Source organism: Oryzias latipes, chromosome 2 (genome assembly GCF_053564925.1).
Source record: "Oryzias latipes strain Hd-rR chromosome 2, Olatipes_Hd-rR_3.1".
In the NCBI taxonomy this organism is placed as follows: domain Eukaryota; kingdom Metazoa; phylum Chordata; class Actinopteri; order Beloniformes; family Adrianichthyidae; genus Oryzias; species Oryzias latipes.
The window spans coordinates 41,459,031-41,483,473 of NC_136238.1; the positions used below are offsets into that span (position 1 = coordinate 41,459,031).

Consider the following 24,443-nt stretch of genomic DNA (forward strand, 5'->3'; position numbering starts at 1 on the left):
TCGAGAGATTGACAACTCTGAGTTTTCAGTTTCAGAGCAGCTGATCCGCGTTAGATCAATCAACTCTGAGTGGACTGATTCGGAGGTGAGCGTGCGCACCGCGTCTATAAGAAGCCATTATCAATGGAGCGCAGATATCACGAGTCACCATGGCAACCGTGAAAACAAAGAGGTCTGCGTATTTTTCTCCAGCTGAACTTGACGTGCTGCTGCAGAGTTACAGTGAATATGAGAACATATTCCAGAAGAAAAGCAACACCGCTGCATCTGGAAAACAGAGACAGTTAGCGTGGAAAACATAGCTGCTCAAGTTAATGCCTAAGTTTGCATTTAAATCATTGTTATAAAATATTGGATGTAATAACTTTTTAAATAGCGTAAGGTGTGAAATAAAAAATGGTGATATTTAGGCGTACTTTTGAAGTGTTATTCCTGGTGTAATTGCATGAAATGCTGCATAGTGTACAGAACCAATCTGGGGGAAAATGCATTTAACGTCGGTAATGTTTAGAGGACTTTTTTGTTAACCTTCCCCTCTAGCAAACGTTGGTCAGTTTAATATTAATACATGCAATTGTGTTTTTAAAAGTGAACTTTTGTCTACTGTTGAACCTTTCGCTGCGCAAAGACTTCCTTCTTTTCTCTCGTCTTTCCGATCGACCGTGGTCAGAAGCGCAGGGGAGATTTCCTTCAGGGCTGAAGGGAATTCTCCTTCGGGGTTCACTTCCCGTTGGAAACCCTCAACCTCCAGAGCGGAATAAGAATGACTCCAAAACAGTTATTCTGGGAATGACACCTTCTCCGTCCTCCTCATCCGTGCTCACCCCACCCCCCCCCATCTGCACCTGCAATCGCCCCTCCCCTTGTCTCTCGTGGATTGCACCCCGCTCAGCACACACACGCTGCAACACTACCCCTGTATTGATCAAGTGGTATAGGTTTATATGGGATTAAGAAAGTAAGCAGTGCTAGAAAATTGTGTTTCCAAAAAGTAATTGTTACATTAATCTAATTCAATGTCCCTGATTTCATTTTCATGTAGATGCAATCCTGCAGGAATTAAAAGAAACATGGCAGCAGCTAAAAATGAAGTATAAAAACAGAATTCAATCAGGTCAAATGTGAGCATGTCATGGATGTAGGCTTTGTTGACAATATTTGACATATGAAACATCTACATAGCAAGACCTAATGTTGTTTTCATTTTGTATATGTAATTGACTGCAACGAAAAACGGTAACGCTCAAACAAAAACGTATGGGGAAATGACAAAACATCGAGTCGAGGTCTCAAAATCCTCGTACGACGTAAATGTAATTCTCTACGAATTAATGCAGCCTCCTCGTCTATTGGGTCCTCCAAAAAAGGACAAGCCATTCTTGTCACTTAGATCGCGTGACGGAAATGTGGGCAATGAAGGTTGAAGCGAAATATAGTGCTTCGTCTTTAAAAAGGGGAGGGGACCGGCAAAAACTTCGAGTTTGGAGAATAAAACCTGCTCCCGACCAGGTTAGGTTCACAGCATAAGTAACCATGGATACTGACTCCGAGTAAAAGTTAACTCTCTTTCAGAAACGGGTTTGACTTACTCTGCTTTCTCTGGTTTGACAAACCTCCGATTCTGAAACGGAAAACCCAGGGTTTCCCTGATTTCCGGGTTTATGAACTCAGAGTTTACACTTAACCTCCTTTGTGAAACAGGCCCCAGCTCTGACTGAAAGAATGTGGATCTTTCAGATGATTTGTAGGACTTTTTCTCTGCCGCTGAAGGAGGAGCAGCTTGAGTTTGGAAGAATGTTCTGCAGCAGAACCACATTCCTGAAGGACTTCCTTGTTCCTCAGTAACAGGGCGTGTCTGAACGGCTTCAGATTCTTCAAAAGATCAAGGTTTCCTGCAGCTGGATTGAAGGAGTGCTGCCCCCTGGTGGACAGGAACTCAGCTGTGAAGCATCAGGATGGAGTCGGTTCCAAAAGACCAGGGGCCTGTTTCAGAAAGGAGGATCAACCAACTCTGAGGTTGAACTTGAACTCTGAGTTGGTCAATCGGGAGATTGACAACTCTGAGTTTTCTGTTTCAGAGAAGCTGATCTGAGTAAGATCAATCAACTCTGAGTGGACTGATTCGGAGGTGAGCGTCCGCACCGCGACTATAAGAAGCCATTATCAATGGAGCGCAGATATCACGAGTCACCATGGCAACCGTGAAAAAAAGAGGTCTGCGTATTTTTCTCCAGCTGAACTTGACGTGCTGCTGCAGAGTTACAGTGAATATGAGCACATATTCCAGAAGAAAAGCAACACCGCTGCATCTGCAAAACAGAGACAGTTAGCGTGGGAAAACATAGCTGCTCAAGTTAATGCGGAAGTTTGCATTTAAATCATTGTTATAAAATATTGGCTGTAATAACTTTTTAAATAGCGTAAGGAGTGAAATAAAAATGGCGATATTTAGATGTACTTTTGAAGTGTTATTCCTGGTGTAATTGCATGAAATGCTGCATAGTGTACAGAACCAATCTGGGGGGAAAATGCATTTAACATTGATAATGTTTAGAGGACTTTTTTGTTAACCTTCCCCCCTTGCAAACGTTGGTCATTTTAATATTATTACATGCATTGTAGCCGGCCTCACAGCAGTGGCGGTTCTACCCTGAATTACTCCCCGGGCGAGACCCTCCTCTGCCCCCCCCCCCCCCCCCCCCCCAATAGAGTCACTTTGTCCGTTTATTGTAACTGAAACTAAGAAATTGATATAAAAAAAAGATGTTTATCAGAATTCTGCACTGCATTATAACAGTTATCGGAACATAAAAATAAAAAAAAAGGCTATCAGCATGGCAAAAATACAGTTAGGAAATATTTAATCAAGCACAAATAATCTAAAATAAATATTATAAACTACAAATCACACTAATAATACACTAGAATAAATGTAACTGCAGCACTAAGAACGGAAAACACTAACTAAAACCTAACCTTTGTGGCCTTCCTTGATGCAAGCTTGTCAATGACGTCATCATATGAAATCTGCCCCCCCCCCCTGAATGATTGATACTAACAACAGCAGGTTAGTGAGTTGCTCCTGACACTTTGGTGACCTCAGGTATGACTTGATCAACTGGAGTTTTGAAAAGGTAACAGCAGCAGCAGCTGCAGCAGCAGCAGCAGCAGCAGCATCAGCAGCAGCAGCAGCAGCAGCAGCAGCAGCAGCAGCAGCAGCAGCATGCTACCATCACAGCTTATTTAACATTATGAACTAATATACAACAGTAAAACACAACAAAAACTTTGTGTTACAGCAGAGCAGACAGACACACGAATCATAACTAATGTTACAAGTTAAGGCAGAGCAAACACTTAAGAAGAAAATCTTAAAAATGACGTTATTTACAATATGTGGGCCTACTTCAGTTTTGGTCATGATAGACCAAACAAGAGATTTTTCCTCTGCAACGTTGTTGTTGTTGTAGGGCAGGTAGCATTCGAATTTAGAAAACGTGCATCTAGCTATGCGATAATACCCTTTTCTTTGTCTCTTTTCTCCTCTTCTTCTCTTTTCTTTCTAAATTGGGCACCAGCTTTGACCTTTTTTCTCCATATTTCAGATGTTTTTTTGCATTTAGCATAAATGTCCTCACAAAGGCATCAAGTCTGTCGACTAAACCAACTGTCACCTTAGTGAAAACATTGTTTTGTTTTCCCATTTTTATTTGGGCATTTCACACAAAAATAACCAAAAAAGCATGATTTTTTTATACCTTTTTTATGCCCGAAGCCCCCCCCCCTTCGTCACACATTTCCAGCAGGAGCGCGTGCAGCTGCACCCAGGGGCGCCAATTCGCTACATGGCGGCGCAGTTTTTATGTTTTCAGCAAGCACTGAGCCCTGGCCTGTGACCGTCGCCCCCCTGGAAGAAGATCCAGCCAGGTTTTGCGCATGCGTTTTGCGCTCCGTGCTCGCCTCTCAACCTGCACCCTTCACCCCGCGCCCCCTCCCTGCTCGCCTCTCAACCTGCACCCTTCACCCCGCGCCCCCTCCCTGCTCGCCTCTCAACCTGCACCCTTCACCCCGCGCCCCCTCCCTGCTCGCCTCTCAACCTGCACCCTTCACCCCGCGCCCCCTCCCTTCTCCTTCTTCACCCCGCGCCCCCTCCCTTCTCCCTCTTCACCCCGCGCCCCCTCCCTTCTCCTTCTCACACACATTTGCGTCTACTTCTCAAAGACAGGAGGGAGCGCAGGGCGGGGCGGGGGCGCCGCCAGGTTTCAGGCTGTTACAAACTCTGTGATATAAAAAAACCAATAGTGGTGCATAAAGTATTTTACAAGGGCTGAGCCGCTGGCGCCGCCCCTCCGTCATTTTTCCGCCCCGGGCGATCGCCCGTATGGCCCGTGCCTAAAACCGCTACTGCCTCACAGGGTTCGGTGTCGGTAGATGTGAATGAAATTATGGCGCTCAGACACACACGTCTGTTCACTCCACAGGTCTATTTATTATAAATCTTGCACAGCAGAACACATGCCCCCTACAGTCCCACTACCGTAACTGCAGTAGTAAATGCATGAACATGAGACACTGCATGGGCTGCTACAGAATTGTGTTTTTAAAAGTGAACTTATGTCTACCCTTGTATTGATCAAGTGGTATAGGTCTATATGGGATTAAGAAAGTAAGCAGTGCTAGCAAATTGTGTTTCCAAAGAGTAATTGTTACATTAATCTAATTCAATATCCCTGATTTCATTTTCATGTAGATGCAATCCTGCAGGAATTAAAAGAACATGGCAGCAGCTAAAAATGAAGTATAAAAACATAATTCAATCAGATCAAATGTGAGCATGTCATGGATGTAGGCTTTGTTGACAATATTTGATATATGAAACATCTACATAGCAAGACCTAATGTTGTTTTCATAGTATATATGTAATTGACTGCAACAAAAAACGGTAACGCTCAAACAAAAACGTATGGGGAAATGACAAAAAAATGAGTCTAGGTCTCAAAATCCTCGTACGAGGTAAATATAATTCTCTATGAATTAATGCAGCCTCCTCGTCTATTGGGTCCTCCACAAAAGGACAAGCCATTCTTGTCACTTAGACCGTCTCTGTGTGACGGAAATGTGGACAATGAAGGTTAAAGCGAAAAATAGTGCTTCGTCTTTAAAAAGGGGAGGGGACCGGCAGAAACCTTGAGTTTAGAGAATAAAACCTGCTCCCGACCAGGTTAGGTTCACAGCATAAGTAACCATGGACACTGACTCCGAGTATAAGTTACCTCTCGGGTTTGACTTACTCTGCTTTCTCTGGTTTAACAAACCTCCCATTCTGAAACGGAAAACCCAGGGTTTCCCTGAATTTAGGGTTAACGCACTCAGAGTTTACACTTAACTTCCTTTCTGAAACAGGCCCCAGATCAACTCTCTGCTCTCTGCTAAAGAGGCCGCTTCATCAGCTGGGAGTCTGTTGGAGGTTCTGCAGAAACTGCAGCTTCTCCTCCAGGTGTGTGGAGAGGACTTTCTCCACCCATCTGATCACAGTATCCATAAAACCACGGAGAAGAATGATGAAGAAGAAGATCCTCCTGAGATGTGAGTAAACCTGAAGGACGACTAGAAGAAACATCTGATCTGTGAGAGTTTGAGCTTCAAGACGGAGTTTGCTTGTAAAGAGGACACGTGTCTTCCTTCCTCTCAGAGTCCCACGTTTTCTCACTCCTGAAAGTCTTCAATCCATCACCAAGTCTCCTGATCTCCTCATTCCAGATGAAAGACTGAGGACCTTCTCCCAGTCTCCATGATGACTTTAGCTGCAGCTTTCCAGTTATCTGTAAGAAACTCCTTATCTTCCATACGTGAATGCGTCTTTAACCCTTGTGCTATCCTAGCCACTTTAACGTTGGGAGTTGGGTCATCTAGACCCACACAGTGCTCTGAACCTTTTTTCTTCAATGATTTGTGATCTTCACTGGTGTCCATGGATTACATGAAATCTTTCCACCTTTATCCACCTTTGTCATGGTAGGGAGAACACCTCAATGGAAGGGTGGGGTCATCTAAGATAGCACAAGGGTTATGCTCTGATAATCTGATGAAGACAGCATAGAGTCATCAGCATAGAGGAGAACTTTCAACTCTAAATGGGTTTAAATGAACGCCGTCTGACATTAGACAAGCCTCTTGAAGAACAGAGAAGTTCCCAGATTTACTGGAGGAAGAAGAAGAAGTAGAGATGGAGAAACAGGAAGGAGTGAAAATCAGAACCATCTCTGGAACTTTCAGCTCTGATTGGACCAAAAAACATGAAGATTTTCAGGCTTTAGTCCAACAAAGAACAGGGACATCTGGTGAACAAATGTACCTGTCAAAGTTTTGGATGATTCCACTATTGGAAACATTTTGCTGGTTTGGATTTCGTAATGGAAATGGAAATCTTCCAGACAACAACCCAGGTTTTGTTGAGGAGTAGAATAAATGTTGAGAACATGTGGAGGAAACGGTTATTTGTCACAAATCCATCACTTCTCTCAGTTCTATTGACTCAACTTTTAAAAATGCATTTGAAAGTAAAATAAATGAATTATGAATGAATGAATTATCACCAGAGGTAACATCTAACAGCTAACTTTGATTTTTGTTTGCATGTTTTTTGACTTATTTAAGGAAAGATAACAAATAAACCAGAAAACTGTTTTCTCAGTTGTTCTTTTCTATTGTTGTTCTAACATTATTCTGAAAATCAGAACCAAACCATCATTTAAAATCATCATCCTGATCATCTTTTCACTTTTAAGACTTTAGTTAACCCTTGTGCTATCTTAGATGACCCCCCCCCCCCCTTCCATTGACGTGTTCTCCCTACCATGACAAAGGTGGATAAAGGTGGAAAGATTTCATGTAATCCATGGACACCAGTGAAGATCACAAATCATTGAAGAAAAAAGGTTCAGAGCACTGTCTAGTGGGTCTAGATGACCCCACTCCCAATGTTAAAGTGCCTAGGATAACACAAGGGTTCAACTCAATTTTTATCCTTCAAAATGATCAAAATGTGAAAAAGAATCAATAAAATGTATTTATTCATTTATTTAACAGAGACAGTGCACATTAAAAGCATGACTGCACTGAGCCAGAATTATCCCAAAGGCTGTTTTTCATCTGTAGTCCCCAGACAGGTGTTAAAATTGTCAACCTAAAATCCTCAAAGCATCAAATAATTATATTAATAGAAAATATCCATGTACAGTAAACAATCATTTTAAATACATAAAAACATGCAAACAGTGAGAAACATAAACAAATACAAAAGACACAAAGGTGACAGATCAGACAAGGAGAGGCAGTCATGAATATAGTTCAATGTTTATCACAACATGTTTGTTGTCATATAAACCAGACTTTAGGTGCTTTTTAGACAGAGTGTATGTGGTGAGGTCTCTAATAACGTGAGGAACATTCTTGTGCTGCCGTTACGGAGAAGGCGCTCAGCCTGAAGGCACTTCTCCACAGAGGAACTATGCAGTCTTGATAAACCGACCCTCGTGTGTCTTTGGGAGAATGATCTTATTTTAACAAACTGACTGAGTGGAGGGGATGACAGACCATTGATGATTTTATACAACAAGCATAGTTTTGTATACTTAATGATTTTTTTCCCAGCTTAACGGTTTGTGTTTTTGTGAAATCTCACAGTGATGATATCTTAATGGTTTTTTTATCCAGTATTTTAATTGTTTGTAAAGTGGTTTTAAAAGAGGTTTTAATGCTGATTTAATTGCCTGTGACCAGGTAGTGAGACAGTATGTCATGTGTGATAAGATCATTGTATTCATGAACATTGTAGCAGCTTGATGTATAAAATCACCTAGATGTATAAAGTCTCACTATCTGTCACTTACCTAGGTGTGCAAAATTTGTCCTCCGCATTTGACCCATCCCCTGGGGGAGCAGTGAGCTGCAGGTGACCCGCACTTAGGAGGCCCTCACTGGGTGATGTTACTTACTTATGGTAATTGCTTTTACCATTGTTTAATCAAACCCTGGTTTCCTGTGTGGTAATCTTTCACCTGACCAACCGAGCTATGTAGTCTCTGCATTTGACCCATCCCCTGGGGGAGCAGTGGGCTGCAGGTGACCCGCACTTAGGAGGCCCTCACTGGGTGATGTTACTTACTTATGGTAATTGCTTTTACCATTGTTTAATCAAACCCTGGTTTCCTGTGTGGTAATCTTTCACCTGACCAACCGAGCTTTGTAGTCTCTGCATTTGATGGATCCCCTGGGGGAGAGGTGAACTGCAGACACAGCTGCACTCAGAAACCCTTTGGTGGTCCAACTCCTAAATGCAGACTGTCCAGCATGGAGGGAGGTCCCCTTTTTTACACCCTTTAGTGTGGCCCCGGAGTTAAACTCACAACCCTCCAGTCTCAGGAAAGACGCTCTACCACAAGGCCACTGAGCTGGTTCCACAGCTGAAGAGCTGTTGTTTTCCTAAAAAGCAAACGTAACAGCTCCTTGTACGAGTAAACATCCTGAACTATTTTCAAAAGAATTTCTTCGTTTATTGGATCAACAGGAAATTTGACTCATCGAATATGAATTTGCCCAATTTTTTTAAGTGTCATTTTGTAACATTGCATTATTTTTGGAGGACGTTGGAAAAAATTCTCTAACAAAACAAAGAAAACTGTATGAAGGAACTGGACAATTGTGGATGAACTATGAATTAACCATAAAGAAAGCGAGAATGAAGCAACGTTTAAACATTATTGTTTATCAGACTGGAGAACATTTGGAGCAAAGATTGACTGATGATCAAACTATCAGATAGTTTTCTATCATTTCACTTCAATCCACTACAAAAAAGGTCAAAAAGCAAAATGTTCCCACTATTATCAATCATTTGTAACACTGACCAAACATCCTGATCCCACCAATTCCTGTGAAATAAAGATTTATGGAGACTAAAGTTCTGTTTTCATGTCAGTTTCCAACATAGTGACACTTTAAGACAGAGTTTCTAAGAGTCACAAATGTATCTTAGAAGGAAATTGGGTTTCCTTTTTGAAGTTAAATGAAACCAACATTTTTTTTTATGTTTAGAAATAATGTTGAATGGTACAATATAAACTCGAATAGTCTAAAATCCACTATCACTGTAATCCTGGATTATTGTATGAGGTCAAATAAGGTCCATCTGAAAGTGGATGAAAAAAACAGATTTTAAATATGAAAAACAGACATTGTACAACTGATGTGACATACAGGACTGATTCTGCTCTGAACTGAAAATACAAAACACCATTTATAACAACATCTTTTTATTTGGGAACAGTTTTAGTTCATATTTATTTAATTGAAGTATCAAATTTACTGTTTTCTTTTCTCAAATTTTCAATATTTCTTTCAAGTTTAAAATTTTAACAAATGTACGATTCTATTGTTCAAATGTTCAAATTCATTATATTTTCTTTAAGTTTACAATGTGTACTTATGTACTTATTATGAAACAACGAGGTCCATTTCTTCCAGTTAATTTTTCTTCTGGAAAAATCCCATGTTCATAAATGTAAATATGCCCACATGAAACCCTCGAATTAAAACCAGAATTTGAAAGCAGTAAAAACGTAAAATTTATTTAAAAAATATCATCTAAATAACAGGTGAACCACTGAACTTTTCCCCATTTTAATGATGTTGTGATTCTCACAAATTTTCTCTTTGATCATCATTTTATTTCTCATTTACTGAACTTTACTTATTTATTGGCCCCAAGTTCATTCTGTTGTGTTCTTCTTCTACTATGTCTGGATATGAAGTTTTGTTAAACTTAAAGTTCTCTAAAAATAAATAAATAATGAAAGAGCGCCCCATCGTGTCAGACAGTGGATGAGAGAATGCAGAAAGTCCAGAACATTCTTGTTTTTCTTGGACTTTCAGACGATTTGATTTTATTAAAAAAAAACACAACAGCTGGTCCAGACTACAAGCGGCGCTATGACATTTTTTCCGAGGGTGGAAGTGTGCAGGGGGGCTTTTTTCAGCGCAACACCGGACCTTTTTGTGCTTCTTTTTCACCGTCAGGTTGATATGAGTAAATAAATATACTTGTATTTTTTTATATGATGTTATTTAGTCATGTGTTACTTTTCTTTTTCTTTCAGTTAAATGTCGCTCTGACTCATTCAAACACTTTGTCCGCTCATCATTTGACAATACAGAAAGAAAAAAAGTTGCATTTTGGCGCCACTATCTGAGATGCAAAGAGATTGGTCGTTATTCCGGAAGAGCGGCTGGTCACGTGTCCACTCCTACTAGAGGTGGCAAACAGCTCATTAAGCTAATAGTTTCCCGGTGAGGCTGTGCGGTTCGGTTCTGCGGGATGAGTTCAGATCAGTGATTCTTCATTCTGCTCCTTAGTTTGTCAAATTCTGCTTTAGAACTGGAACTTTAGGGTCTAATGGAACGTTTTGTTCCAGCTGACTGGAGGTCTAATGGGCTGTGTGGGTGTCCATTTCCTGTGGTGTGGGTTCTGGTCTTTGCCCCTGAGCGCTGGGCCTCGCCAAATTTCCAACTGTGGACAAGCCTGGTCTGGCCATGTTTACGTGGACCCCCTCTTCCCCTGGGTGTCCTCCTCCTGGGTGGGGGCAGCTGGCCCCTGCCTTGCTCCTTCCTGGACCAACCGTGGGCCAGGTGGGTGGGTGGCTGGAGCGTGGGGCGGGTTTCGCTTGGGAGGTCCTGGCATGTACCTGGGGTTGGGGTGGGGGGATGCCCGGAACTCCTGGGTGGTGGTAAGGTGCTTGTTTGGGGCTGTGGGTGCTCTTCTGGGTTAGGGTCCGGCGCTTGGCCCTCCAGGCGCGGTGGGGGGGCTGCTCTCCTGGTTGGGCTGGAGCTGCACTCTCTGTCCCCCCATGCCTCCCTGCTCTGTGGCTGGTCCCGTGACGGTCCTACTGGCCCTGGCCTGGGTGGCGAATGTGATCACCCAGGGAGCGGTTGATCTCTATCTGCTACCGTGCAGGTGTTGGGGGGGGGTTTCTGGCTGCCGCTACTGCTGTGGCGGGGGTCTTGGTGTGGGGATGGCTGGGAACTCCTCCTCCTTCTTTTCACATTCCTTCATCCATTTTAGAAGAACATAAACACTCACCTGAGCACAGGTGTTAGCTCACCTTTACACTAATAGTTTGTGTGATTGAATGAAATATTTCACACCAGTTGGTTTGAATGCATAGGTATGCGTGTGTGAACACTATTTGTGTACATGTTGACATGTGAACATTTTTGGATGTTTATAACATTTTGAGTGTGTGTGTGGACAGGCCCCGCCCTTATAGACTTGTAGTACATCTGAACTTACCTGTAATGATTAAAACCATCCAGCAACTTGTTGCTTTATGCTGACCCCCCCTTCTAACCTTCTTAATCACTCTCTTACACCCCCTCCCCCCTTTCTAACATCCCTCACATCCCTCTCTCTTCTTCCCTCCTTTCCGTCCGGTCCAACACAAAAGATTTTCATACATGATTAAGATGAATAAAGTTTGGCTTCGATTAAAAAAGGGGTTTATTCAGACAGTCGTGGAGTCGGTTAAGTTGTCAGCCCATAGGGCCGACCATGGAGGCTTTGAAGATCCGGCTCTGCCACCTTGAGAGCTTTGCCTCTAAATGTCTTCAGCCTCCATCTTTGAAGACAGAGAACTCTCAGAAAACAACCTTCATGCTGGAATTGAGTCGACTTGTAAAGAACTTTAGTTTTTCTTCTCAGGAAGATCTTCAACCAGTAAGTCCTTCATGTCTTTGTTTGGCCGACCTTTGTCTCTAAAGTCTTCTTTGGCGTTTGCTCCTGTTTCTCTCTAAGCTTGGTGAGCATTGAATGTCCTTCATGGACGTTGAGTTGAGTTGGTTTTGTGCAGCAGTGAACGCTCTGCTCTGTTTTTCTTCCCTTTTTTCACAACGAGGCTTGAACTTATTGTTCCAGGACTTTTCAGCTGAAATGGCTTCAACTTTAGTTTCTCTCTTCTTCCTTTCTGACATCCTTTCATGGAGGTTTAGCTCCTTCATCAAAGTTGCGTTAAGTGGCCGTGGGATAAAACAGAATTTGTAGTGTGGACTTGGGGATCCTCTATGGGGTTCAGAAACATGCGGCTGAACAAGGTTAAAACACTGAACAGTTCCTACATCATTGTTTTGTATTACAGTTTGATATTTTCAACTTAAAAAAAATGGCTGCAACCTATAGTGTTGAGAAAAACAACCTCAGTCCAAAATTCAGAACCAATCTGCATCCAGATTGTATCTCAGAATTCCTGGGTTTATTACAGGGGCCTCAAAGTAGCCTGTGAAAATTCATCCCCTATAGGTGAAGCTGTCAACGCCTACTTTTTGATGACAACATGCATTTGATTCAGAACCTCACAGCAAATAATCATTGTATGATGTAATAATACATTCATGTTGACTTTGAGAAATATTCTGTTCCTTTTGTTGAATTGTTCTCATGCTCCTCTACTGACCGCAGGAACATAGCGCACGCCATACGAGACTCCCCCTCCCCTGACAGACAGACGGCGAGTAGCTTACTACTCTGAGAACTACTGAGGCCCCTGTATTAGAGCAATCTGTAAATAAAAGATTTTATTAAAATGGTAGTTCAAATGCGGTTATATTCCACAAGTTCCAGAATTTTCTTCCAGAGTGAACCAGCCCGTCATCATTTAGCGCTCTCGCTTCCTTCATTTAACATTTTTTCCACCATTTTGGAAATTTCATTTACGTCCTGATCTTCAAGATGCTCGGGAGCCGGTTTAGCTCGTGCTGGTTTGCGGCGCCTTCCATCCGTGAAACCAGGGTTCGACTCCGGGCTGCTCCCTGTTCCCTTCTCTACCTTTGTGCCGGTTCCAAGCCCGGTTTGAGAAGGTTGCGTCAGGAAGGGCATCCGGCGTAAAACATTGCCAAATATACCATGCGACTTGTACGCTGTGGCGACCCCTGATGGGAGAAGCCGAAAGAGGAAGAAGAATCTTCAAGATGCTCACACCCATATTTCATTTGGGTGGATCATGTCATCATTGTCTTCCAAATGCATGTGCCGTTAAGTTTTGCTGTTTGTTTCATTCTAGGCCGCCGTGCCGTGACTTAGACTTTTGGGGGGGGAGGTTTTTGCCTTTCTTTCTGGCTGCTGTGCCTCTTTTTACTCTGTTTTATGCGTTTTAATAATGTTCATTTACATGAATTTTTTGCAATGTTCTTGCTTAAATTGAACTTCGATAATGACTTCAGGTGTAGTTTTCCCCCTGAAATGTCTCTAATTTGTCCATTGACCTGTCTCCTTGTTTCTCTTTGATCCTGGTCCAATAAGTTCGTCCTCTGTGGTAAAGTCTCCTTCAATGCCATTTCTCTCAGACTAAAGTTGAGTCTCAGCATCAGGCTTTAGGGTTTGCTCTCAGAGGACTTGGAGCATTGATGTTGGTGTGGGAGAGACCTGTCTGGTTGATCAGATCTTCAGGAAAGTGTTGCTGCTGCTCCTGAAAGACCCTGATGAAGAACTGTAGGTCTGTAGTTTGAAGGCGGTTCTCTGACCAGCAGCTGCTTCAAAATAAAACTTATTTTGTATTCAAAGTGATGTGTCCACGTGACAGCTTACATTGGTACCAGAGATGATACCGAAGTCCATCTTCCCCACAAACTACGACAATTTACTTTTACTTTTTGAGGTACAAAAACAAAACACCATCCATTACATAAAACATGTATTTTACAAGGTCTCAGTGTGGAAGGAGAGGAGATAGGGCCTGATTGGTAAAGTTTTTAATGAGAAAAGAGAACAGGACAAACTACTCGACACATGTCGACACGTATGGGCAAGAAAAAACATTTTTCCGGGTGTCAGGGAGGGGGGGCGAAGTCAATGTAAGCTGACCACAAATGGGATGGAAATGGTTTTGGTTTAGTCTGGTTCTGGTTTTCTTGGGTTTTCTGGTTCAGCTGTGACGGTGAGTCATTGAACAGTGATTTAGAGCAAATGCTTGTTGGTAGATTTGTTTACAGGAAGTGGTAGCCTGGAATGTTATTGATGGTTTTGAAATCAAGATGTTAATTATTTTTCCCAGCTTTAAAAACTGAGACACTGCTCACTCTATGGTAAGTCATACTCTATAATAAAATGGATTACTGATTAATACAATTTACTTAAGTAATAATTTCCCAAATATTAATCATTTTATTACGTAATTTGTAATATGTTGTGATTTCTGAAGTAATGTTAGGCCTTCTGACATAATTATATGCATTTAATTTTTGTCATTTGATTTTATTATTATTATTTTTTATGATCTGCGTTTGTGATGGTAAAATATAAATAACTTATCAGATGTTAAGAACCGGATCCAAATGGAAAAATATAAAATACAAAGTTCAGTTGAGCATGATGGGATTGGGATTATGTGTTTGCTTTCTCCCTTCTTTTTGAAGCAATTATTTATCCTTTTGACAAACCTGATGTTTAATGTCTTAAATGTGTCTTAAATCTAGTGTGTTAAATGTTAAGTGTTAAATGTCTGTTGATTGTGAGTTATTACAAATGAAATATTTATGTGGATGTAGATGTTTAAGCATGTATTTAAATTTTCCAATCGATTCATGACTAATCCAGATTCTGGAACTGTTGAACATCTGAATCCAACTGATCAACACTCCAAGTTAGAATGAGAAGAGGAAGTGTAGTTCTCCATCAGTCCACCGGGGGAGCTGCGGCACAATAACTGTTCACTTGATGCTGAGAGAGACAGTGAAGCTGATATCAGATCAGTTCCTGCTGCAGCTCTGACACTCATCTCCACTTCCTCTGATTCCTCCATCACTCTGCTCTCCACCTCCCAGGAACACCGTCCAGTCACAACATCTCTGCAGACCAGCTGCTGCTGCTCCTCTCTGCTCCTCCAGGAGGAACATCAGACTCTATAGTCCTTCCACCTGCAAAGAGAAAAAAACATAGATGGAGTGTCTCCTGATACTGGTCTGTCAGTCAGTGATGCAGCACAGCAGCAGAAAGAGCAGCAGGAGCTTCAGTCCTGTTCAGAGCAGCAGCTTCCTGTCATCTTCACCTGTTGGAGCTTCTGCTGCTCTGATTGGCTGACTGTTGTCCTGAAGCCTGTCATCATTCTCCTCAGAGCTTCACTGAGAAGCTGCAGCTTCACAGGAAACTCTGCATCTTTGCTCTCAGACTAACTTTAGGACCAAACATCTGGAAGCAGCTGGACTGACTCCAACCCTCTACTGACCTCAGAGTCTGTAGTTTGGAGTTGGGACTCTTCACCAGATCCTGGAGCTGCTGAACATCTGAAGACTGAAGGTTGTTGAAGCTCAGGTCCAGTTCTGACAGGTGGGACGGGTTGGACTTCAGAGCTGAGACCAGAGCAGCACAGCTGGTCTTTGACAAACTGCAGCTCCTAAACCTGAATCCAGAACAAAGAGTTGAGTTTAAAGACAAAGTTCATGTTTTTCATTTCAAAGTCCAAATATGTGAAGCAACAGCAGCAGATCAGAAGAGTCCAGCAGAAGAAGAGAAGAAAAACATTCAGGAACATTCAGGACAACATGCAGCTGCTTCAGGAAAGAAGTCCAGATGTGGCGTAAATGGCGTATACTTATTTAGCGCTTTTCCACCTACAAGGCCCAAATCGCTTTTAACCTATTCACCCATGCACACACACATTCACACACTCTGCTGCTGAACACTGGTGCCAACCAGAGGCAAGGTGGGGTTCAGTGTCTTACCCATGGACACAATGACTCATGGGTGTGCAAGGCGGGAATCGAACCTGCAATCTTACAATCATGGGTCGACCACCCTACTGCTGCATTACGGCCTCCCCATGTGAGAAAGTCAAACATCAGCCTGTGGCTGCATCCAAACCAACTGATGTTTCTGCAGCAACAGCAGAAAAAGTCCACTTCCTCTTTCTGCTCAGCTCTACTCCAAACAGCACTGAATCATGGGAGAATTTCAGCAGCAGGATGCTGGAAAGTCTTCATCCCAGTTTTCAGGAGATGATCTTCCAGTCCTTCTCTGCTGCAGCCCTTCAAGCAGAGACTTTCAGATCCAACAGATCAAAGCAGAGAGAAGAAGGAAGTGATGAGGAAGAGTCACCAGCAAATGTTGGACATTGATCCCTGATCAAGCATGACTTCAGCTCTGAATGAAGAGTCAGAAGCTGCTGGGAGCTTTGATGGATGATGTGATGATGTTTGTGGATGAAAAGGTGAGGATGTTTGTGGAGGATGTGTCTGTCAGAGCAGCATCCAGCTGCAGCAGGACTCTGTCACTGTCTGCTCACAAACATCAGCCGCTGGACTCTCAGCTGCATCTGCTGAAACACAGCAGCAGGACTCAGAGTGCATGTGAGCGTGCACGGCTGCTTCTTCTGCACAGGCTTTAAAGGAGTCTGTTGGAGCAAAGACACAAAGAAGAGCTGATGGCTGCAAGCAGAACTTTGTGGAGCACAAATGTCAGCAGACAGCTTTGAAACAAGCAGCTGCAGGAAGACAAGAAGAAGTTGTTCTGCAGAACTTTGAAGAGAACAAGCAGCTGCAGGAAGATGCTGCAGCAGATCAGAATCTGGACATTTCTGCTCACTGTGGGTCAACACAACTTTGTCATCATATTAATCTGAACACAACTGAAACATGGAGTCTGACCTCAGAGTCTGCAGTCTGCAGTCTGGACTCTCCAGAAAACCACACAGATGACGAACTCCTGAATCCTGCAGGTTCTGGTTCACGCTCAGGTCCAGTTCTGTCAGATTGGACGGGTTTTTCTTCAGAGCTGAGACCAGAACTTTACAGCTGATCTTTGACAAACTGCAGTTCTGCAATCTGCGATCAGACAGAAAAGTATGTTCAGGAGCAGTGATGCAGCTGGAGGTCCAGGAACTTGGTCCATTCAGTCAGGTGGGACCCGCCGTGATGACAGACTGACAGATGATAATTTCAGGTGAAATTTTGGGCTAAAAAATAGTTATGACCTTTAAATTAAAAATGTAACACAATTAAATGAACAAAGAAAGTTCAAACCTCCTGCAGATATTTTTGAGGATGAAGATTCAACAAAACATATTTGCTGATTCATGAAAACTTTTAATTGAGACATTGAAGAATTTACAGTTGTAAAATGAAGTTTCATCTAAATTAAGGAACCACAATCTGAACTAGTTCAAATAGTTAACTGTACATTTGACAGTTAACTGTCTTGTTGTCCGGTCCAACAAGACAGATTTTCAAATATGATTAAAATGAATAAAGTTTGGCCTCAATTACAAAAGGGGTTTATTCAGACATACCTCTGGTTTGTCTGAAGATTAATAACCCTGACTATTGTGTCAACCTGCTGCTATGATGACCGTATTTGTATACTCTCTGTACACTGGAGGGGCACGAGAAAAAACGACTCTCAGCTGCAGAGGATGCTAACAGGTGAACAGGTAGAGTGGAAAAGCAGGTAGAGAGGCGGGGGAGGGGCTTTGATTTAAAAATCTGTCAAAGATGGAAACACGGGTGTCAGATTTAGACGCAGCTTTCACTGCAGGAGTTGACGCAGATAATTTCTGTGGGATGATTCTATGAACTCAAACATTTACTTACTTTGTTTTATATTTACATCATGACACAATATGTCAAAACATTGCTGTTTAGTTTTCTTTAAATAACTTCTTTTTTCATGTATTTTACTTTTCAAGTTGTAAATGTATAAAGTAAAATATTTTGTTAAAAAACATTGTTAAATGATAAGGAAATAAAAAACTTTATGTTCATAACTATGCAGATGATACTCAGATCTATGTGTTACTGACAACAGGTGAATATGGGCCGGTGGATTCACTCAGCCACTGCCTCCAACAGATCAGCACGTGGATGCAGAACAACTTTCTCCAGTTAAACTCAAACAAGACCGGAGTTATTACTTTTGGCCCACAGAAACAAAGAGAAAGTGTCAGCAGCTACCTTCATTCTCTGTCTCTTGGTTTGAAATTTGGTTTGAAATGGTTTATTTCAAGCAATCAAATAGGAGTAATACACACAAAAGCAATATAATCATCAGTTATACATTCATACAGTAACTAATCAAACTTAGGATAATTAGACATAATTAATAAAAATTGCTTGAAGACAGAAGACAGAATCAGACAGAATTAAGAATCATAAGGTATCAATAAAGCACGTGCCAAAGATGAAATTACTTAAGTACTACGTCAAAAATAACTTTAGAAATCAACATGGCAAATGCAGCATTTGAAATATATGCAAATTATGTTACTTTTAAAAGTCATTCATATGCTTTAAAACATAATACTATACCAGTAAAATAGACACAACACTGTTTCAGGAGTTATCATAGCAAAATTTCATCAAGTATCAAAAGTTAAAAACATGTGCAAAATTATGCTACATTAGGAAAGATTTTTGAATCATTTTATCAATTTTAGGAGCTAGTGAAGTAATATCATCAAAAGTCAATCAATTTAACAATTTTCAATAAGTGATTAATCATTTGTTTTACTTTTTTAAATTTTTTTTTTTTTTTTTTTTTTTTAATAATAAGGTAATGCTGAAAGGAAAAAAATAAAAAGGGTCCACAATCTGTCGATTGTCCAAGGTTGGTATTTCTTCTTTTACTGATAACAGCTGATCTTCTGGGTTCAAAACAGTTAATAGTTCTCTTCGATGTTATGACTGCAGACATTAGATTCAGGTCCATATCCTTCTTCAGCTGATATCAGCGACGGTGAAAGTTGAGGTCAAATTGTCTGCAGGTCAGAACTCTCTGCTGTTATTCAGGTGACGTCAGACTTATGGAGAAAGTGAAGATTCCAGGTGTCATATTTCTTGAAATTATTTGGCTCTTTGATTTATTACTCCACGTTGATTCAGACGACCGTGATCAAACACTTCTCAAAGTCCTTCATGGTGTTCACAACCATAACCTTGGTGCGGTCCTCTGGACCGAGCGGTTTGACATAAATCCTGCAGCCTTTAACCCAAGTGTTCTCAATCTGCTTACGCTTCCTGAGAAGCCGTGCATGTTTTGAGATTTCAGCATTCCTCCTGGTCAGATGGTCGTTCAGATAAGCAGCCGAACCTTTCAGGTTTTTGCGTTGATTCATCAGAGCTAGCTTGTGTTTGTGATTCACAAACCTGATGAGGATCGCTGGTTTATCCGTCTCCTTTCTCCTGGGGAGCAGGTGGCAGGTCTCGATGGTATTGAGATCCAGGGAAATCCCTTTAGATGTGAGAAATGAATGTATTTGCTGCTCCAGCGACGCGTCGATCTCCGTATTAGCAGCGCTAGCTCCAGCTGAATTCAGCTTCGCTCGAGGCTTGATTGGTACTCCAGTGAGAATGACATTATTCATCCTTACTTGCTGTTCCACATCGTCCAGTCTTTTCTCCAGAATCTCGACCCGGTTTTCTCCCTGCTCGTTTTGAGCCCGAAATCTTCGGAACTCTTCCATCATCTCCCATAGTGGCGTTAGTTTAGCCGACACTTGATCCATAAAACTTTTCAGCGTTTCTTGAATAATGTCAAGAGATTTTTTGAGCTCTTCATATTCCTGGGGTTTCTTCGGGGGCATGGTCAGCTCTCTTTTTGGAGAAAATCAACTTCTTAAGTAATTTGAAGATAGTATCCGCAGAGAGCCGCGACCACGCGTCCTGCCTTAACCCCGGAACCGGAAACTTCTCTTAAACCCTCAAATCAAGTCAGAAATCTAGGGGTAATCATGGACTCTGACCTGAACTTTAACAGCCATATCAAGTCAGTAACATCAGCAGCATTTTACCATCTGAAAAACATTGCCAAAATCAAAAACATAGTGTCAAAGCCAGACCTGGAGATACTTATTCATGCATTTGTCTCCAGTAAGTTAGACTACTGTAACGGCCTGCTCACCGGCCTCTCCAAACGAGCTGTAAAACAGCTTCAGTACATCCAGATTGCTGCTGCTCGAGTGTTGATCAGAACCAGGAAGTATGATCACATTAGTCCTGTGCTCAGGTCTCTGCACTGGCTCCCTGTACCACAAAGAATAGACTTCAAAGCTGCTCTCCAAGTCTGTACAAGTCTCTCCATGGCCGAGCACCAAAGTACATCTCTGACATGTTAGTGCCATGTTCAAGAAGTTGCCTTCTTGAACATAAAAAATTGGGTTGAATAAATTTAACTCAATTACTTGTTACCAATTAATGTACTTCACTTTTTCGTCAGAAAAGTTACTTCAATGTCTTTCTTATGTCTATCCAACTCAATATTTTTTTATACAACACAAATTTACACATTTATCTAACTAAATGTCATATTACTCCAATTCAATTAAATGTTTTTCCATCTTAATTTATTGTACTTCTTGAACTCTCATATGTCTAAGTTCTAGCCTGCAGATATTCTCATTTTTATAACAATGAAATGAATGAAACAATATGGATTTGCAATATGAAACTCAATGTCTCGTACATTTTCTCTGACCTTAATGTTGCAAAACTAACCAGTAGGGGTGCTAAATAAAGTCATCCTCCTCTCCCTCCCTCTCACTCATGGTGCAGAAATAATTCAACACAACAGGACAAAATAACACACAGTACACAATAAAACAGCTGTACACAGCTGTTTTACTATACACAATACACAGTAAAACAGCTAAACAACTAAACACATTTGGTCAAAAACTCACATTTAAACCCAAATTCATCCAGACAAGCAAAGGGAATGGTATCCCACAAAACCCTTGCAGTGACGATCTAAAAGCAGCACCAAAGTTACATCTACTTAATTGAACTAATTTGAATGAAAGTAAAATAACTGTCTGAAAACTACGTGTTATTTTAAGCTGACCTAACTAAAAAAAATGATTTATCTTAACTGAAGTAAATAATTAAGTTAGATCAAAGTTAAAATGTTTCTTTATAACATCCAAACGTGGTCTTATCACCCTCTCATGGTGGAAAAAGTATTATCTGAGCTTCTTTATCCACTAAATCATCTTCAAATGGACACGCCATGCTGCTTCACCTCTCTGTAAACAAACTAACCTTCAACTAAACCTGCTCCAGACCAGGTTATGTTCAGAGCATGAGTTGCTATGGCAACTTGACCTACCCTGAAACATACCTCCATATTTGGAACCGAAAGCTGAGGTTATCCACTTCCTTAGACTCAAACTTACTGCGGTAACTAGCACAAGCTGCTTTCTGGAATACCCCCCAGGTGAGTTAACAGCAGATCACTACATCTTCCACCAGGGAGCACTATATGGACAATAGAATGAGCTCTGGAACACAAACTGGAAACTTGATCTAAGCTAAAGGTTTGAATCACCAGCAGTTTCAGTCCTTTTTGTAGGAGACAGATTCAGAGTTCACTGACATTCCTAATCTTACACAGATGTTTTGTAGAGAACAAATGGAAGCTTTTCAACGGATTATTAACATAAAACAATAGGAATCGAGTGGCGATTGTCTGTGAACCATATTTTGTTCTTTTTTTCTTCCCATGCCTGAGTTTCACTCTTCACATAAAGGCTCTGACAAGCTCCTTCTCATTTCTAATAAAAATATCACATGATTTGCGCAAACCTGATATACGTGAGTGAAAGAAACAAAACAAACGGAGCCTCAGAGTCACAGCAAATGAAGTCAGCAGCAGTATGCGGTAATGTGGGAGTGTGTGTGTGTGTGTGTGTTCGGTCATCATTATGTGGTCATGTCAGTCTGGACTCTCCAGAAAACCACACAGATGAAATCCTGAGTCACGCAGGTTCTTGCAGAAAATTGAATCGACAATTGTAAATCATGTTTCAGAGAATCAGAGTTTCCGTATGCAGTATGTTTTGACAAAGTTCCAATCATTTGGAGCAGCAAAACGAAAAGACATAATTCTGGCTCCAATGCCAGCAAAAAATAAAAACCCTCCGAGCCAAATACAAGGAGTTAAAGACTGGAACAAACGAAGTGGCCATCAACGTATCACCTGTCCATTTTACGAAGAGCTGGACCGCATTTTGGGGATAAGCCCAGCGTTCAGCCACTAGAACTGTTGGACAGCTGCTTTGGCCAAGAGGAGCCTGAGGAGGAGAGTCCAGGTCCTGCAGCGACTCCGCACCCACATGTTTCTCTGTGCCGACGTTGCTAACACTGCTCCACAAAATGCCATGGCCAACAACCTTGCTATCCTCCTTTTTAATTTTACTTCTTAAAAGGAGAAGATTGTTATTGTGCTGGATCCTTTGAGAAAATAAATGTAATAATGCAAAAAGAGCTCCGCTGTTGACAACACTGTTGTTGACATCCATTGTTAACGTTAAACAATGAGGGACGTCGTTCCCCGTTGAGTACTCTTCTGTGCATGCGGGTCACTTCTGGGTCATTTCACGGTCACACAGGATATCACAAAATTTCACATTTAATTAGAACTGTGAACAGCCTTGCAAAAAAATCTAATTTTTTCAAAAAATTGGAATTGAGCATTAAGCCCTGCAGTGTGAATGTAGTCTGTCCCAGCTAGTTATCTGTGTATTAAAGTCCTGACACGACAGCTGGACATGCAAATATCACATGAATTGTGCACATCTTATAGATGTGAATACCTCTATGAAAAAATAATTAAGAATCACAGTGAGTGCAGTCAGCAGCAGCATACGGTAATGTGGGAATGGGGGGGCAGTCATCTTTCTGCAGTCATCATTCAGTCATCTGTTGTCATCATATTGATCTGAACAAAACTGAAACATGGAGTCTGACCTCAGAGTCTGCAGTCTGCAGTCTGGACTCTCCAGAAAACCACAGAGATGACGAACTCCTGAATCCTGCAGGTTGTTCACGCTGAGGTCCAGTTCTGTCAGATTAGACGAGTTTTTCTTCAGAGCTGAGACCAGATCTTCACAGCTGATCTTTGACAAACTGCAGCTCTCCAACCTGCAATCAGACAGAAAAGTGTGTTCAGGAGCAGTGATGCAGCTGGACGTGCAGGAACTTGGTCCATTCAGTCAGGTGGGAACCGCCCTGATGAGACACTGACAGATGACAATGTCAGGTGAAATATTGGGCTGAAAAACCGCAATGAAAAATGCATTATGTTTGGGGGTGGGGCTGTTTAGGAATTTCTTTTGGACTTTTACCCAAAGACTTGAAGGTAAATGAAAATACAAAAGATTTTAAATGACTTTAAATGAAGTGGAACTGACAATTGTTAAATTAATTTTCATTTAAATCATGGAAGCAAAAAACACAACAATTTAAAATCTAATTGAGTTTGCTTCGATTTAAAGCTTTGATTTCAAAAATATCAGATTAAATTGTATTGGAAATACTTTATATAAACTTGTATTTCTTCATCTTTATTCCTACATTGTAAATGCATTTTCAAATGACATCATCACATTGTCAAGTGAATTATACATTATGAATTTGATGTCATTTTTAATTATGGGTAAAAATAAACTTTCATTGGAACATCTTGATTACATTTTAATGCATCCAACACAAAATCAAGTGAACAAAGTTTAAATCCGCTGCAGATATTTTACAGAGGATGAATATTCAAGAAAAAAAAGTTACTGATTCATGAAAACTTTTAAAAGAGACATTGAAGAATTTTCAGACAGAAAAGCTAAATTAGACAGAATCCTAGACAGAAAACCCTCCTCTGTGTTAAAGAGAAATACACAATGAGTCCAGATTGAAAAAAAAACTGGGATTACCAGTTTGGCCCTGAAAAACTCACAACCAGGACTGCTGCTGAACTAGTTTAGATAGTTAATGGCACATTTGATGAGAGAGAAATGACAGAAAAAAGCAATATTTAAGTGCAGAATCCCAAAGTGAAGTTTCATCGTTGCAGAGGAGAATATAATGATACATTAAAAAATAAAACAATAAACAGTGGATCCTCTCCCGTCTAGCTGAGACTTTGAGGGCTGCAGCTCCACAAAGTTGTGTCCTGCACATCTGTTTCTCATCCAGTAATTATGAAAAACAGCACATTTCTTTGTCTTCTGCTGCAGCTACGCGTATTTCTGCATTACCTTTTCACCAGTACAGAGTTTCCTCGTTTATTGCAGAAGTTACGTTCTAAAAATAACCGTGATCAGTGAAATTCACAGAGATTGATTACATGTTTATGGCAGTAAAACTCCTCACTCCACAAATACACTTTTACATAACAATTTTAAACTTTTATCTTGTTTAAATTCTCAAACATTCATAGAAATTAAGTCCAGATCAGGATCACAGATTTCTGATCTGAAGTGCCCCGCCTTTCTGTACAGGAGTCACTGGACGGACTGAGGAGATTGATTGACAAGGTCTCCAGCCAATCAGGACACAGAACAGGGTGCACTGTTTAAAAAAAGTAGCATGATCGCTCTAAAAGAAAGAGCTAAACCCGGAAAGATGAACTGCGACATAG

General features: G+C 41.2%; 1 protein-coding gene across 1 annotated transcript in view; it reads right to left on the reverse strand.

Moving 5' to 3' along the window:
• Nucleotides 1–13,782: 13,782 nt before the first annotated feature.
• LOC101167524 (NACHT, LRR and PYD domains-containing protein 12) overlaps nucleotides 13,783–24,443 on the reverse strand; it is a 35,155-nt gene continuing 24,494 nt past the window's right edge. The window contains exons 13-16 of the mRNA XM_078939476.1: nucleotides 22,778–22,951; nucleotides 16,688–16,864; nucleotides 15,271–15,444; nucleotides 13,783–14,962 (exon numbers count right to left, since the gene is read on the reverse strand). Coding sequence (XP_078795602.1) covers nucleotides 14,941–14,962; nucleotides 15,271–15,444; nucleotides 16,688–16,864; nucleotides 22,778–22,951 — 547 coding nt within the window. The 3' untranslated portion in view covers nucleotides 13,783–14,940. The remainder of the gene's footprint in view (nucleotides 14,963–15,270; nucleotides 15,445–16,687; nucleotides 16,865–22,777; nucleotides 22,952–24,443) is intronic.